General features: G+C 42.8%; 1 protein-coding gene across 2 annotated transcripts; it reads right to left on the reverse strand.

The window, feature by feature from the left end:
* Nucleotides 1-5,991: 5,991 nt before the first annotated feature.
* Nucleotides 5,992-13,403, reverse strand: cbx6a (chromobox homolog 6a). 2 transcript variants are annotated; one of them, XM_085409291.1, is made up of 5 exons: nucleotides 13,160-13,403; nucleotides 12,068-12,111; nucleotides 11,869-11,934; nucleotides 11,061-11,127; nucleotides 5,992-10,082 (listed from the first exon to the last, which is right to left on the reverse strand). In XM_085409291.1, exons 1-5 carry the CDS (start codon nucleotides 13,226-13,228, stop codon nucleotides 8,799-8,801), a joined length of 1,530 nt encoding a protein of 509 aa, XP_085265417.1. In that variant the 5' UTR covers nucleotides 13,229-13,403; the 3' UTR covers nucleotides 5,992-8,798. The 2 variants fall into 2 exon arrangements, with proteins under 2 accessions (XP_085265417.1, XP_085265418.1); XM_085409292.1 differs by having other exon boundaries at nucleotides 13,252-13,391.
* Nucleotides 13,404-16,008: the final 2,605 nt, after the last annotated feature.

Here is a 16,008-nt window from a genome sequence, read left to right on the forward strand (position 1 = left end):
AGGAGGAGCGAGGCTGTGGGCATGCGCGGGTCAGAGCCTAGGTGAACCTCCAGCAGCAGCCGAGCAAACAAGGCGATGATGGATCAGCGTGTGACTGCGCTGCCTGAGCGCACATCCTGTTCTGGAGGCTTGGAAGATAAAAGGAAGGAAAGGGGGGGGGGGGGGGGGGGGGGGGGGGGTGGACACATTTTAAAAACTTAACATAAAAACCGATGTAAAGAATCCAAACTGCATTGATAAGGGATGCAAAATCCCAGTGTGCAGTGCACTTTTTCTTTCACAACTATGTGTACAGCCTGAGTTTATTTACATGCGACATCTGATGTAAGAAATCGCACGTAAGACGAGCTGCAGCAGAAGTGGAAAGGCTGGATAGTGTAGAGGAGAAGAAGAAAGGAAAAACAGAGACGTGGGACCTTTAACACCAGGGTTTTTATACTGAGTAGGAGGAAGAACATGTTTTCCTCAAGAGGCAGTCCCGACTAATGCAGCACTAACGCCGACAGGAATGATCCAACCCTGACCCTCTGTCCTCTGTGGCTCTGTTCGGCAAACAAATCCTCTCCGCTGGATGGAGGAAAGACTTTTATAAAGTTTTCTCTGCATAGCAATCCAAATAAATATGCATATTTAAATTTAAAGAAAAAGAAAGACATGTAATCTACCACTGTGAAAAGATCTGATGTCAGTGTTGAGAAAGGAAAATAAAGCTATTAATATGTGATTCTTGCTTTGTAATGAAACAACTAAAATCAGTGAGGTCACTTCCCATGACACACCTTTCACCTAGCTTACACTTTGCAGAGATATCTCACAAACACATACTTGCCATATCCACCCGTGGCCCGCTGCTTGGATTGCAGAGAATGAAGCAGAAACTTTTCACTGTGTTTTACAGCAGCAGCCATTGTGTTGTTAGGTCTGAATCATCTGCAGTTTTATAGCCTTCTTACTCACACAGACATCATCGTGCTTACGTCTTCCCCTGACTTACAACAGAAGTCGACCAGCTGAATGTTGAAAAACTGAGACATATTGTTGAAAGTGCATTTATTTTTCTCAAGCAAGCTCTGGATGCTCATCACGTCTTTTGAAAATACATGTTTTATTCAACGTTTAATTTCAGAATGAGCCTGTACTTACACTCAAAGGGATGGAAACAACTTGTATTCTTTTTCTTGTTATGCAGCACTTTTATTTCAGTCCATCTGAGATCAAAGGCCTGTTTGTGCTGTAGGTGGACCATGAATGAGTTTGACAACCCTGGACTTCAGTGTTCTCATTTTAAGGCAGGTCAAACGCTGACGTTTGACACCAAGGTGTTCTTTGCTGTTGGTGTCACGAATTATCGGGTTAATGTCAGCAGGGCTATCTTTGTCACATCCAGCGCCGCTGTAGCTAAAGGAGAATTTGTGTATCTCTGCGTGAATCACCAGCAGCTTCTCACGGAACAGCAGCTTTTGACACCCTTGGATTGCTACATCGTTACTGCAGCAGTGTTTACTGTATTTGCTGTGATAGTGTAGGAGGCGAGTAGGTTTTATTAGCGTTAACCAAAAAAATTAAGGTTGATGGATATGTTCAACAGGTTCAGGGACTTGTTCATTACTTCATTTCTATTTCATTCTTAGCGGCTGTTGATGTCTGTAACACACTTTCCAAAAGATATTTCTCTCACAGCTGTTAATATAAGCGTCAGCCTGGACCTCTCGATTCACAGTGACAGTTTTCATTAGCTAATGCCTAATTGCCTAATAATGTGTAGGTCCCCCTTTTGCTGCCGAAACAGCCCCGACCTTTCAATGCATGGACTCCACTGAAGGTGTAATGTGATATCAAAATGTTAGCAACAGATCCTGTAAGCTGCCAGGTGAGGCCTCTATGAATCTGACTTGCCCAGTACATCCCACTGAAGCTCGACTGGACTAAGATCTGGAGAATTTGGAGGCCCATCAAAACCTTAGAAGCCACAGGCATGAAAGGGTGTATGTGATATGCAACAAAGTAATAATGCCTGCTTGCCTTCTTCCCATAGTGCATCCTGGTGCTAGTTGTTCACCAAGTAAGCAATGCACACAGAGCCCCACCTATGTGATGTAAAAGAAAACGTGATTCATATAGAGCAGCCACTTTCTTCCACTGCTCTGTGGTCCAGTTCTGATGCTCACATGTTCATTGTTGGTGCTTTCAGGAGTGGACAGAAGTCAGCACAGGCACCCTGACTGGTCCACAGCTATGCAGCCCCATACACAAGAGTTCAAATAGCTTAGTATTGAACCACCAACCCTCCACTCATTAGCAGATGAACCTCTTGAGGTACAGCCTCCACCCAAGAGTAAGTGGCTGAGGAAATAGGGTTTTGCATTTTCGTATAGCTGTGCATAGTAAATGAATTAAAGGTGTGGAGTTATATCTAAGCTATTTTACAGAGTGGATTAAAAAACACACACTCACACTCTGTTTGATGAACACAAGTGACTTTTTTTAAGGATTTAATTGATGTCTGGAGAAAGACTGTGAAAGCAGCCCCATGTGTCCCACCCAGTCGGGTACAATGATGATAGCATTCAGGCAGTGAGCAGCAGTGCACTGGCTAGATTCACAGCAGCCAAAACATGGTTTCCAACCAACAAGGTTGAAATTGCAGCAAACAATATTTTCATATGGATATCAGATGAACAGATGATTTAGAATATGAAACCAGATCCGCAGCTCCGGCAGCCAAACAATTCCCTCTGCGCTCCTCGTCTGACGTCTCTATTGTCAACACCACTCCAGGCAGCCAGTCAAATTAAAAAGTGCAGCTGTCAACGCTGGAAGATCTGGTTGTGTCAGATTTTGAGCCCATCCATGAATGGCATAAGTGAAAACCTGGAGCAGCTGGTGGCACTTTGTGTTTGTCAAAGTCATTAGAATTCACCGTTTGTTCAAAACGTCTTACCTATCTGTTCAGTGTAAAGCGACAGACCGGCTAAGTAAAACCAGCACTGCCGTCTGTGTACGGTTGGGAAGCGAATGTAAACACGTCCTCCGACTGCTTTCCTTCCAGTCTGCAGAGCCAACGAAGGCATCTCTGCCTCTTCTTCTTGTGTGCTTGCTCCATACAGGAGGTGAGGTGTCACCCATTGATTTTGCAGGGCTTATGTTTGAGAGTGTTTTTTAAAAAAATTTCTCGATGCAGCTTAACCTTGTTAGGAGTCTTTTTTCCAGTGTGGAACATTGCAATCAACTTGACCCGGCCTTTTCGCTGTGAACAGGCTGGAATATTTATGAAGCAAAGAGAAAACATTCACTTTTAGTACCTATTTTGCAAGGACACACACAGTTTAAAATTTCTATTTAACAGGATATAAGGAATACTGTGGAACTACACTGCTGTTAGTTTTTACCCTCAAGTCAAACTCCTGCAGAATGAAATGAATGAAATCACATGAAAAATACGGAATATGTATCTATAACCATCAGAAGCTCAAACACCAAACGCAGATGGGCTTCAGTCTAATGACCAGTAACCCAGATTGTGGCTTAATCTCCAGAGGTGACTGAGCTTGCACTCACTAATGCACATGTGTATGTTATATACACACACACAAACACAAACACACAGATGTTGGTCACTCGTATCAAACTCTGGGTCTGTTTTAGCTCCATCTGGCTCATACAGTAAGCGCCTGTGGTATCGGGCCAGGAAGGAAACAGACAGAGAACCAAAGGCAGCACGGGGAAGGAGTGAAAGGAGACTACATGTGTCTTTCTGTTATACGTCCCACAGTCTGAAGGGTAGAAGAATAAAATGAAATACTGCCTGTGGAAAAGGATGAAGCTGTTTGAACTCGACGTATTCATCTCCACATCAAAACACACAAAGATGAATACACAGGCGTGATGACCTTAATATGACCCCCAACTCTCACAATCCATCTGAGAACACAGATGCTGCTGCTCCATTACTCTGAAAGAAAATGAGCAGCTCAACAGCGCCTCACGGTGGACTCTGGCAATAGTGCTCAAGTGAAATTGGTCTTTTTTTTTTTTTTTTTCCAGATGGTCCAAGCAGGATCATTATTAGCCATTTCCGCTGTATCAGAGTAAGAACTTATCAGTGTTTTTAAGTAGTGTCAGTACGTACCATCCATGAGTAACTGGAAGCCTTTTCATGCTCTATATTTCTGTGGTAAAAACACAAACTAACTTTCATATATATATATATATATTATTTTTTTTTTAAATGATTCGTTTTCCAATAACAGAACTGGTCTCTATGTGCAGCCGGCTGTGAGAGGCCCGTTACATATCGGTGACACTGTCTGAGAACATTTATATATGCATTATATTTTTGTTTGTGTTGTACTTCGTAGACGTTCCCTGTACACTCTGCCATGTGAATATGAACAAACATGACAAATAGGGTGGTGGATATGGAGAGATTACCTGATGTGAAGCTCTGGCAGTCAAACATTTCCTGCACAGTGTCATATACATACAACACACACACACACACCTTTAAACATTCGTTTAACTCAAGTGCTTTCTGCACAATCCTTTGTCATTGTTGCACTTTTCTGTTGCACTGCCTTGTGTCTGCATCTTTCTGTTCTGCCTGGTGTTGTACTGTTTTTGCAAGTTTTGCACACGTGCACTTTATGTAGTGTGCATGTAGCACCATGATCCTGGAGGAACACCGTCTCATTTCACTGTGTACTGTACCACCGTATATGGTTGAAATGACAATAAAGCCACTTGACTTGATTTCCCTCTCCACCTCTTTTCTGATACAGTTAGGGCCAAGTTTTTGGCCCTTTCAGTCTGACGTTAGGGTGAACTTACTAAGCCATACACTCCTAGGAAGATTTAGCACTTTGTTAACACACACCAGAACACTCCAGAGCAGCAAACTGTTAAAAAAAGTCTAAAGGTGCTCACACTTGATAATGAATTGAAGGAATTGCGCGTCTGATTAGCAGCGGCCAGCTGCTACTTTTGTTCTTATTTCCTGTGAAAGCAGTAAAGGTACACTTAATTTTTCAGAGGAATTCAGAGTCCTGTGAAATCTATTTAACAGACGGCTGTAGCCCGGGTCAGGTGAGGTTTCATAAGTTGAGCAGATCTGGAGTTGATTTTAAGTGTTGAAGTTGAATTGATGAGCCTAACTCTGCTGTCAGCACCACTTCGGGCACCAAGTAAAATGAAAAACTACAGCTGTTAATTCTACAGTCTGCCTCTTATGTTAAATCACACTAAAATATGACAACAGCCAAAAGGAAGTTTTTTTAGAGAGCTTTTAATTAAAAGCTTTGTACGAGAAACACACAGAAAGCAACAACAGTAACAGGTAACGTGACACTGAATACATAATCTGTACAATAAGGGTTTGTAAAACATGCTTCTGAAGTTCAGATACATTACAATGTCAGCCTCCAACTCCTCCTCTTTAGCATCAATACAATGTACATAATTCATATTAGCATAAAACCAGACGAAACTGCAGTCTTGACATGTAAAAATCAGTGAGTCCTTCTGATCAAACCCATCTTAGACTACTAAAAAAGCCAAAAGAAAATGGCATTCAAATAAACATCATCACATTGACAATGTTATGCATATTTCAAAAAAAGTACTTAATTACAGTACAAACAACAAAATAATGCTCGTTTCCATTTCGTTAAGCATCACATTTCATACGTTTAAACAAGGATCCTTCTTTTTCTTCTAATTAGTGCCAACATGAATCTAGCACTTAGATCACATAGAAAACTATTTAAAAGGGGGGAAAGAAAAGCTTTAAAAATCGGAAATTATAAAAATCAAGAGCCCTATTTGGTTGAAAGAGGCCACTAAATCGAGTTGTGCTACTCCGTATGACAAAGAATAAGCAAAAAATTTAAAACAAAATTTTAAAAAAAAACATCACTTAGCAGTCTAATACCTTACAAATCTACCAACTGCAAGAGTCACTTCTATCCACCACTTAAACATATTATAGAGTAGATGAAAAAATCTATTCCAAATTACAATATATCCATTTGAGAAGAAAATAATTCTAGAAAAAAAAAAAAATAGGACCACTCTGCTTTTACTGTGTCAAATAAGGATTTAAGTAGTGTTATTATCAACAGACATCGATTCGAATTTGAACTACAGACCGTTTTTCTTTTTTTCTTCATATTAATGGATGTGTCATTTTGGAATAAATCCTTCCAAGTGTAACCTATGAGAGAGAGTACTGAAACAGCACTGACAACAACTAGAACCATTCAGTATATGACAGGAACGTCGCCTTCGCCTGTTAAAAGACACGGAAAAAGCGGTACTCGCAACTTCTGGAAAAGAAGACGACAGAAAACATAAAAACTTATTACAGTCTGCGACCCTTAAAGTCACCGAGCTAAAGTCGAGATTTAATGACGTTTTCAGCCGTTCTCTTTGATAAGAGCCAAGTGTGATGAGGTTACAGTTGCCTCGAGTGCAGCCGACGGTGAGCTCTAAGGCAACGCATGCGGAAGCTTTTAATATATTCTAACACATACTGTAGATAGAGCGGAGTTTAGAGGCGAAGAGTCTGGGAAGGCCTAGAAAGAGCAGGAGGAAAAAAGAATCTGTGTATAAAGGGGTCTGTAAAGGTTTCTTTAAAGTACGGCTGACGCGTTTGAAGGTAAGGTCAGAAACTTTGATCAATTTCGAGCTTGAGGGATTTAGCTGGAAACAACCTCCGGTTAACGTACACGACAAAAGGTTTACAGCCAAGAACACAAGGGCGCTGGATCAAACCGTTAGAGATCAAGCAGCTTTTCTAACCATCCAGCTCCCCGACACACCAGCTGTACTGTGATCCTACTGAAAGACAGCCTGTCTGATGTGTCTGAAAAGGGGAAGACAACTGTGCCAGCATCCTCTCCAGTTATTAAACAGCGGTCCAAAGGTTTTATCCTTCATAAACGGGTAAAAGCAACAAGACAGGAAACAGGCAAAACAGCGCTTCATTTAGGAAGTAAAAACGCAGTGTCCTGTTTAGACTGGAACATCGAGGTATCCTTGGTCCTCACTGTTCCTCTACATGTGTCCAGGAGCACTGTTTACATTAAGCTGACAATAAGCTCAACTAAGTCTAAAGCCAGGACTTAAAAGACATGTTGGGCCTCAGTTATAGCAAAACAAATCTTGGTACAACAGGAGCAAGAGGCAAAGTTGTCTTACTTCTCATCATGATGACTAGAGTCTGATGGCTATAGGACTAGATGAACCCTTTTCCACTACAGTAGTGCAGGTGCCCCCTGTAGAACCAGTTTCATGCATTTCCACTACAAGAAAATATCAATGCTGGTTCCAAACAGCCGACATTCAGCAGCTTCACAAAACTGACTGCGCCAAAAGTTGTAACCACCGTTGTCTCTCAAGAAATTCACCAAACACAGATTCTCCATCCCGTGTAAATCACCCCAGCCTTTGCTACATAACCCCATGTAATGTTCGGTTATGAATCTGCGGAAATGTAGGCTTTTCGTCGTAAGGCACCCAAGTTGGAAGTGGCTTCGCACTGGCTCTGCATCAGTGGAAAGACACACGCATGCCCTATGGGTAGCAAGAATAAAGCACTTCTATTGACGTTACTACCAGAGCACATACTAATAAAGAACAGTTACGAAGCATAAAAGGACAAACTGGCAACATCCACAGGACGAAAAGCATGGGAAACAGCTTTTAACCAGTCAAAAGTGGAAGATAAATAGACAAAACTTAACAGTCGCTACATTGTACAAGCCACAGCTGCCTGGATTCATGTTCCACAGATTTGAAACACCTGTCGCCGAGTCAACTTCTATTTTTAGCTGCATTTTGTCGACGTTCAGTCTGAACTGTGTTCAGCTCATGGACCTTCTAGACCTGGACAGTTTAAGAAGTTAATTTTAGCGATTACGGCATACAGAGAAACTGTTCAAATTCACTGCAGACCAGTTTAGGGTCTTGGTGGACGTTATGGAGTCGAAGTAGGTGGCGGGAACAGAGTGAAAAACAAGGCAAATATGTAAGAGACTGCAAATGGCAGCAATAACTTAAAAAAAAATTACTGAATTTCATATTCTTTATCAGCCTTTATGGTTGTGTGTGCATATAAATACTTATATGTATATGCATGTGCATTCAAGAGAGCAAGAGGAGAAGGCTTTGGAAAAACTGATAAACCACACAGAATAGGTTGGTTTTTAAATGATGCAGTCAAGTGCATTTACCTCGCTATTGCATCGATGCAATATCCAAATCCAGCTGTGTTAAGTTCACTGAGTTGAACTTCCAACGAGACTAACAGGTCAAAACACCTGCAGGCTGCTGACAACAGCCTCCAGAGCAGAGCTTGCATCTAAATATTAAGTTTCTTCCATACAGGCTGAGTATGCCTTCTAAAAGTTCAACCTGCACACTAAACGGGCGACGGTTCCACTTTCAGGACAATGTTACATTGTACCAAACAAGATAAACTCAGCATGAAGCAAGTGAAAGAATTACCACCATTTCCATCCAAGCCAAACAGTCAGTGTTGTGCAAGTGGACAAAATATGGCAACTGAAATGCCAAGAAGGGCGTATTAGCTGCCCCATCTCAAATTTATATAATTCTTCTAAAAAAAATATGTCAATGTTTTTAAACTATTCAATGACAGGGCGGTGTTGGGTTATATTTCATTACTCATTACACAAATATGGACATACCCTTCAAGGTAAAGGTAGAAGCGAGTTGAAGTGGCATGACACTTTTTTTTTTTCCTTTCTTCAATGGCATTTGACTTCATAATGTCCGTCCTCCTATGGCTTCGCTGGGGAGGGGTCGTCGGAGGCGGCGGTGGGAGGGGGGGAAGAGGCATTTTCGGGGCTAGCAGAAGGTGAAGCGGGGCAGGAGGCAGGGGATGGGAACTCTTTTATGGTGACGGTGACGAGGTTGGTGGTCACATCTGTGACCACTACATCCTTGCAGCTCGGAGCCATTTCAGGGTGCCAGTCGGGGTCTCCCTCAGCGGGCACCCTTGGAGGTTCGGTGGGGGCAGAGGTTTGGTCCCCGGGAGCGGCAGGGGGAAGCGCGGTGGGCAACTGGTGTTTAGCCCTGCACTGGCGAGGATTTTTCCTGCCTTCCTCTGAGGGCACCGTACGGTCCGGGGCGCCCTCGTCCTCTTCGTCTTCCAGGGAGGAAGAGGGAGAGGAGGGGAGGAAGGGGGATGATGATGATGCAGCCTGGTTTGCATCTGAGGACGCGGCAGGGGTGGAGGACTTGGTGCTCTGGCTCTTCTGAGTGTCTGCGTGAGGTTTGCTGGACTTGGGATCCTTGCTAGACGGCGAGGCCCCAGTGGAAGGCTGAGACTGGGCAGCAGCAGCATTGGTGGGAGATTTTCCTTCAGACCCACTGGAGCTGGAAGGAGAAGGAGGTGCCTGGAACTGAGAGGGGCTGGTGCGGCTTTCCCTAGCTCCTGTGCTGGAGCATGAGCTTGGGTGGGAGTGAAAAGGCACAGGTCCTCCGCACTGCAGCCCGAATGGCTTCCCGTACATCGGGAACCCCAGCATCTTCAGAGGAGGCTGGAAAGGTCTATATGGGGCTTCCCTCTTCTTCCCAATGATACGATTGCGGGATGGGATGTTCTGACGTCCTGCCGAAATATTCCGACCCCCGGCCGCTGTGCCACCCCGGCCCGCTTTGTCGATGACCTTCAGATTGAGGATGATTCGGCCTCTCTTGACTTCCCGGGGTTTCACCCTACGGTTAAGGATGCGGACGGTTTCAGAGAAGGGAGAAACGTGCATGCGGGACGGGAAGCCACCAGGGTTGGAGAAGGTGGTCGCCATGGGGTCTGTGCGAGGCAGAGGGCGCCGGGACATCCGGTGGCAGCGGTGAATGTCTTTCTTCAGTTTGTGTGTGGCCGCAAGGGAGTTAAGTTTAGGGGAAGGTGCGACAGCCGAGCTGGAGGACGACGGTAAAAGATGCGCTGAGGCAGAGGAGGAGGAGGAAGCTGCCCGGTTAGAAGTGGACGAAGTAGGACGCAAAGTGGTCTGGCGGGTGTTTGAGGCTCGGCTGCCGCTCTCTCCTTTCTGACCGCGAGCCTGCGAGACAAAGCACATTTAAGAAACCATTTTTGTAGAGTGAGCTTTTTGAACCTCTAAACACGTTTACTGAGTGATACACAGCAACAGCAGCCACTTTTAAACATTTGGCTAAAACATCTGGCTCAACTCCAGCACCTCGGACTGCAGCTAACCCTGGTAGCTCTTGCTCTGCTCTTCAGCAGTGTGTGAACCAGATCTCCTCCAGCTCATTCTAGCTACAATTCTGGAGGGTGGAGCTGAGACTATGTAACCATGGGCACTCACTTAAGTTAGTTGTTTTTGGCAACACTAGAGTCACAATGATTTATATCAGCCATTAAAATGCTTCTTGGATGACAGCGTTGTAACTAATGCCTCAAAAGTGCACACTTTCCAGCTAATTTAGCTTATATTAGACTAAAGTTAATTTGAGATCAAAAGAATTAAAATTAACAAAATCAGCAGTTACAAAGAGAAGTTAATGCACCCAACACCACAACGTTTAGCCGTGCTGAATGTAACTTCAGTCAGACGTGTCTCCTTTGTAACTCCATTTATTGTTGTTGATATAAATGACCCTCCCCCTTCACACGGCTTTCTGAAAGCGTTTTTCTATGACCAAAGGTTGCTGCAGTATGTGCCTCAGGTGAAATGTAGCACAGGACAAACGTGTCCCTGCCGCTCACGCTTCTTTTCATGTCATTTTCCAAAGACAAAGCATGCACTGTATGAAGATTTAAATAAACTTCAGACACCGTTTGAGGTTCAAGTAGGTTGACCTTTTTCTCAGCTTTAACAGCAGAAACCACAAACAGAATGTTCCACTTTCCTGCAGGGTGGTGATGCAAACTGAACAAAGGTACAGATTTCAACAAAGCTGCAAATTTAACTCATGCAAACTAGTCATAGTTTCCAGTCCACTCGTCAAAATTTTAAATATGATTTCAGATGCAGCAGCTCCTCCCTGTGGAGGAGCATAAAAAAAAAAAACTGTACCTTCATTACAAGGTTCTTGGGTTTTGGTCCCCTTTTCTTTGGCCCGTGCAACTCTCTTTCCCGCTCTCTAAAAAAGAAAAAAAGTAGTGACAGTTCGAATGGCATTGACCACAAATGAAAAGACACACGCAACAAAAAGAACAAGAGAACGAGAGCAAATAGAATGACTCAAAGGTGATGACAGACATGAAAGCTGTGGGTGAGCGTGGGCAAAAAGAGCATCTCTGCAGCCATGTCAGAACACAGTTAGGTTTCCTTTTAAAAAAAAAAAAAAATCTTATTCTTTGCTCTTATTTTCATCAGGGATAATGTTGAAGAAGGACAGGAAATGTAAGAGCCAGCGAAGAGAGGAATGACATGTAGCGAAAACACCGTTTCAGTCATTTGTTGTATCCCCTGCCTCCCATTAAAAGTTTTCTGATACTTGAACTTTACTCTAAACATTTCCATGAGCAGCACGAGCATTTCAAAGAGCTTGGCAACAGACAAAAAGAAGTTCGGTGCAGATTTTTTTTTCAATTAGGCAGCAAAGAGGAGGAATGTAAAGACACGAAAGGGGGATGCGGGGGGATGAAAGTATGAGTAAACACAAGCACTTAGAGGAAGAGACACTGGAAGTAATTTAAAACAAGAACACATGATAAAAAGGTAAATGGGCCCGGGGGACTGAGCAGACATGCTTTAGACTTTTCAAGATAGGAGCCAAAATATAAAAACAAGCAAGAGAGAAAAAATAAATACATAAATAAAAATCAAGACTGATTACTCAAAGCACACGCAGGGCTCCTCATGAAGCAGCTACACTCACTTTTGCTCAAACCCCAAAATCAGCCTGTCATCCAGGATGTTCTCCTCCGGCTCCCAAGTGCTGTGCCTGAACACAAATGCAGCAACATGAAGAAAAACACATGCATTCATTTTGCTCCAAAGCACAGTTAATGTGCATTTTTCAGCTGAATCGAACCAATGCTTGTGTCACATTAACATTGTGGATTCAAGGCACTCACTTCATTGCCCATCCTTTCCATTTCACCAGGTATTCGAGCCTTCCCTGAAAGAAGAAGACAAATGTTAGAATTACTAAAACAGTTCATATGAGAATAGATTTTTTTAAAAAGAAAAAAACAACAACATTCAAACACAGGTTTTGAGTCTTTTAATTACAAATAGGATATTCTTGCCTTTACACCAACATGGGAACAAAACTCCACATGCTGTTAATGCACAGCAACACCAAATCTGCAATGCAACTGAATGCACTTTAGCACATTTCAGTCCAAGTTACAGAAGAGGACTTCATTTCTTTCACGTCTTCGCTAGGGTTAAATCTTCCTATGTTTTATAATAAGATCAAATACATTTCACGTTTGGGTATCGTTTATGTGAAATCTACGTTTGTTCGTGTGTTGCAAGTGTTTTACAGCAAGAAGGATACGCTAAAAACTCCAAGCAGGGACTTCTGAAGCCATTGGAGGCACGGTGGGCCTTGCTGGTTAACTCTGTATACCGGCAACTTCAGAAGGCAACATGCCATAATGGACAGAGTCTCTTACATGCAAAATACTGAAAACACATTGGAAACTCTCAAAAGTCCTTAATCAGCTATGGTTGAAGACTCCTTTCCCATCACCGGCGTATGAGAACTTGTGCTTCTGCAACCACCTTCATAACTCGCACGAGAAAGTAACAAAGTCAAGCTGTCGTTAATGTGGCAGCTACACATAAACTGGGCTATGAACCGCTGACTGTGACCGTATAGCTTTAGCTACCATTAGCTGGCAAGCAAACCAGGCCTCTCAGTTTCACAGCACAGTCCACAATACCATCAGCGGGGCTAGCGTGTCTTTGCAGCCACCCCGTTCTTTGTGTTGTTTTTATTGCCCTGTCGCTGCCTCAATGTCCGCGCCACGAGTCATAAGCCTCGCTGCTCTGATCTAGCTCGGACTAGCAAAGTAAAAGCAAACGCATGAAGGCCTCTGCAGTATTTCATAGGCGTAAGATGACAGCCCTGAGCCTATGGACTAAAGCAGTGCCGCGCTGCCGACGGGGAACATCTGCACGTAGTCAAAACACGCGGGACAGTGGCGGCTGTAGCTCACCTTACGGACGCGGCGTTTAAGTATGGCTTCCGCGGCGAAAATGCGATCTCCCGCCGCCGAGAGCTCCATGTTTCATACCCGAACTGAGCTACCTGTCTCGGTGTCCGTCTCTCCAGACGACAAGCTCCGCTGTCTGCACGGATCGACCAAACCGTGCGAAGGGCTGCACACACACGGAGACAGCACAGCAGCAGCGGCGGCGGTGCGACCTATCTGGTCGCCGGCAACCCGAGGAGAAAAAAAGCCCGCGCGGCTCTGAGCTTTAAACATCAGCGTCAAAAGACACGAAAAGGTTATTAACGTTAATTAAATTATTACAGACCTAATTAGACTTCATACAAATGTTTTAACACCGAAGGTCATCGGAATTTTACATTGTATTTATATTTACATTTCATAATGTTAACTGGTTTAATAATATTTGCCTTATTCAAGTATTCAGTCACACATTTGAACCAGTGGACAATTTAATCAATGGCTCTTTTCAAGCGTCCCACTAAGCCACGAAAATTCCCTTCTATGCCATGAAATTGACAAATTTTATTTACATTACTTTGTTAAACATGTATTTATTTATTTAATTATTTTAATCATAAACATAAAATAAACGTTCGGCATTTGTTTTGAATGCAAAACATTAGTCCTCCAAGTTAAAAATTCCCTCTGGTTTAAGGCAAGAAGCTATTTATGAAACAATTAGTAGTAGTAGGGGGGGAATCGATACAGCATAGTACACTCTCAGAAATAGGGGTACCAAAGTGTACCAAAAAGGGTACAAATGCTTGTCGCTGGGGGTGTTCCTTTTTGAAGGACATTTCTGTACCCTTTAGGCTTGGTACATTTTTGTACCTTATGAAGTTGTACCATCTGAGGTACAATCATGTACTTTCCTAAGACATAAATGTACCTTGAAACTATAGTACAGAAATGTTCTTTTGAAAAGGGTACAATAGGGTACCTATGAGGGTACCCCCCCAGCGACAACCTATTTCGTACCTAAAGAGACAAAAATGTACCCCCAATAGTCCAAAATATTTGGTTATTTAACCATTTATTTTCGATAATAGAATCACATCAAAGCACTTAAACAACCACAGGAATACATCCTTGATTACATTCGTATATTGCTATAGGACATGTCAAGAAAAATACATTCATTTAAAAAAAAAAAAAAAAGTAAACAATCACATAAAGACATTAAACACCTGAACACAATGTTTTGACGGATCACAGAGATGGCATGTATTTAAAAAACTGTCCACACAAATGTTTTGCTCTACTTCAACAAGCACGCACATACATACATACGCGCGCACACACACACACACACACACACACACACACACACACACACACACACACAAATGTTCTTGCAATCACGTCACACAGAATACCTCAAGGACACAAACAGCCTATCATCAACTAAATAGGTGTCTAGAGCTTGAAAGTCTAATTCATTTCCTGGATTGAACAGGATCGAGTCATTGTCAACTGCCACTTGGTAAGCATGGAAATGACATTCATAAGTGCAAGGAAGTAACAGTTTCCCATACAATACCCAACAAGTATCAACATTCAAAATATACTTGATTTTAAAGAATTGAGGTATGGCTTCAGTGTGTACATGGCCAACTACAAAAACATCCTCAAGTTCATATTTGACACTGCTGACAGATATAGCAGACACACGCTGAAGCACTTTATCCTGAAAATGCACATCTGTAAAACTTTTGTTCATTTCCAGAGCATTCTGTAAGTCACCTGGCAGAGATGAAAATGGCACACTGACACTTGTGCTGAGTGAATGTTCAAAGTCAACAAGCAACTTATCTGAAGAAAACTCCCAGCACTGTTTCATTTGATGACGATTGCTAAGAGTTGCAGTGATCTTGCCATGCAAAATATTGCCATATATGGCAATATTTTGCATGGCAAGATTGTTTTGATACAGGCTCAAAACATACTGATATTTTATTAAATCACTTAAAAAGTTGCTGGATGCTAGGAACAAGAGTGCTCATATCATCCAACATGATCCATCCAGCATTAGCTGAGCAAACTCACATTAAACGGGCTTAACCGAAAACTCATCCAACACTGGACACACTTAGCTTGATAAAGCTTCATCCCAATTCAGTGCAAACTAATGGCTCAGTCACATAAGTAAAAACAGCACAGCAACATTCTTGAATCTACACAAAAAAAAAAGACTGTATGATTGGTGATTGTATTGTATTATTTTGTATTTTCTATTCTGCACTGATTGCAACTTGTGGTGATTACCTGGTTGCCCATAGCTTGACAAGTTTACACTTTCACGGCCACTTTGGATCACAAGAGGATTGCACAGGTCACCTGATAGGTGGCGACCTCTCTGCAAACAGTGCAGTCTGACTTGGATTGACTGTAATCACTCTAAGAGGGATTGCTGAAGTCTTGCAAATGATTGTTGTCAAAGTTATAAATGCAAACAAATTGCCAACATATTGCCATCAGTCTGAATGAGTCTTTGTAAATGAGCACAATATAAGGAGACTCAACCCATCTGTTGAACTCCGCTTATATAGAACCGGAAGGTCAAAACTAAAGGATGTTGTGACCTTGTGAGACCCTCAAGGAATCTAAATCTGACAGTTTGGAAACATGCATGAGTGTCCCACTGGAGACTCTTGCAGTACTCTTCCTGTTCCTCCTTGCGCAAAGGAGCAGACACCCGTGTCGTTGGTGGGTTGATCCAGCTCTCCTCATGCCTAATGGGATCTCATCTACACTATTAAGACTATGGAGACCCAGCAAACCTTCTTGTAGTGGCACGTATAGATAGGCCATCCTAAAATGGGAGCTGCGCT

Source organism: Rhamphochromis longiceps, linkage group LG6, assembly GCF_057381845.1.
Source record: "Rhamphochromis longiceps isolate RC_006_pf linkage group LG6, R_longiceps_female_GT1.1, whole genome shotgun sequence".
NCBI classification, from domain to species: Eukaryota; Metazoa; Chordata; class Actinopteri; order Cichliformes; family Cichlidae; genus Rhamphochromis; species Rhamphochromis longiceps.

What these genes read in the sequence shown, in the direction of transcription:
- cbx6a (XM_085409291.1), bottom strand. Translation starts at nt 13,228, where the DNA reads ATGGAGCTCTCGGCGGCGGGAGATCGCATTTTCGCCGCGGAAGCCATA. An exon ending in ATTTTGGGGTTTGAGCAAAA is followed by an intron (nt 11,128 to 11,868) that starts GTGAGTGTAGCT and finishes TTTCTTTTTTAG; the next exon opens with AGAGCGGGAAAGAGAGTTGC. An exon ending in CCAAGAACCTTGTAATGAAG is followed by an intron (nt 10,083 to 11,060) that starts GTACAGTTTTTT and finishes TTTGTCTCGCAG; the next exon opens with GCTCGCGGTCAGAAAGGAGA.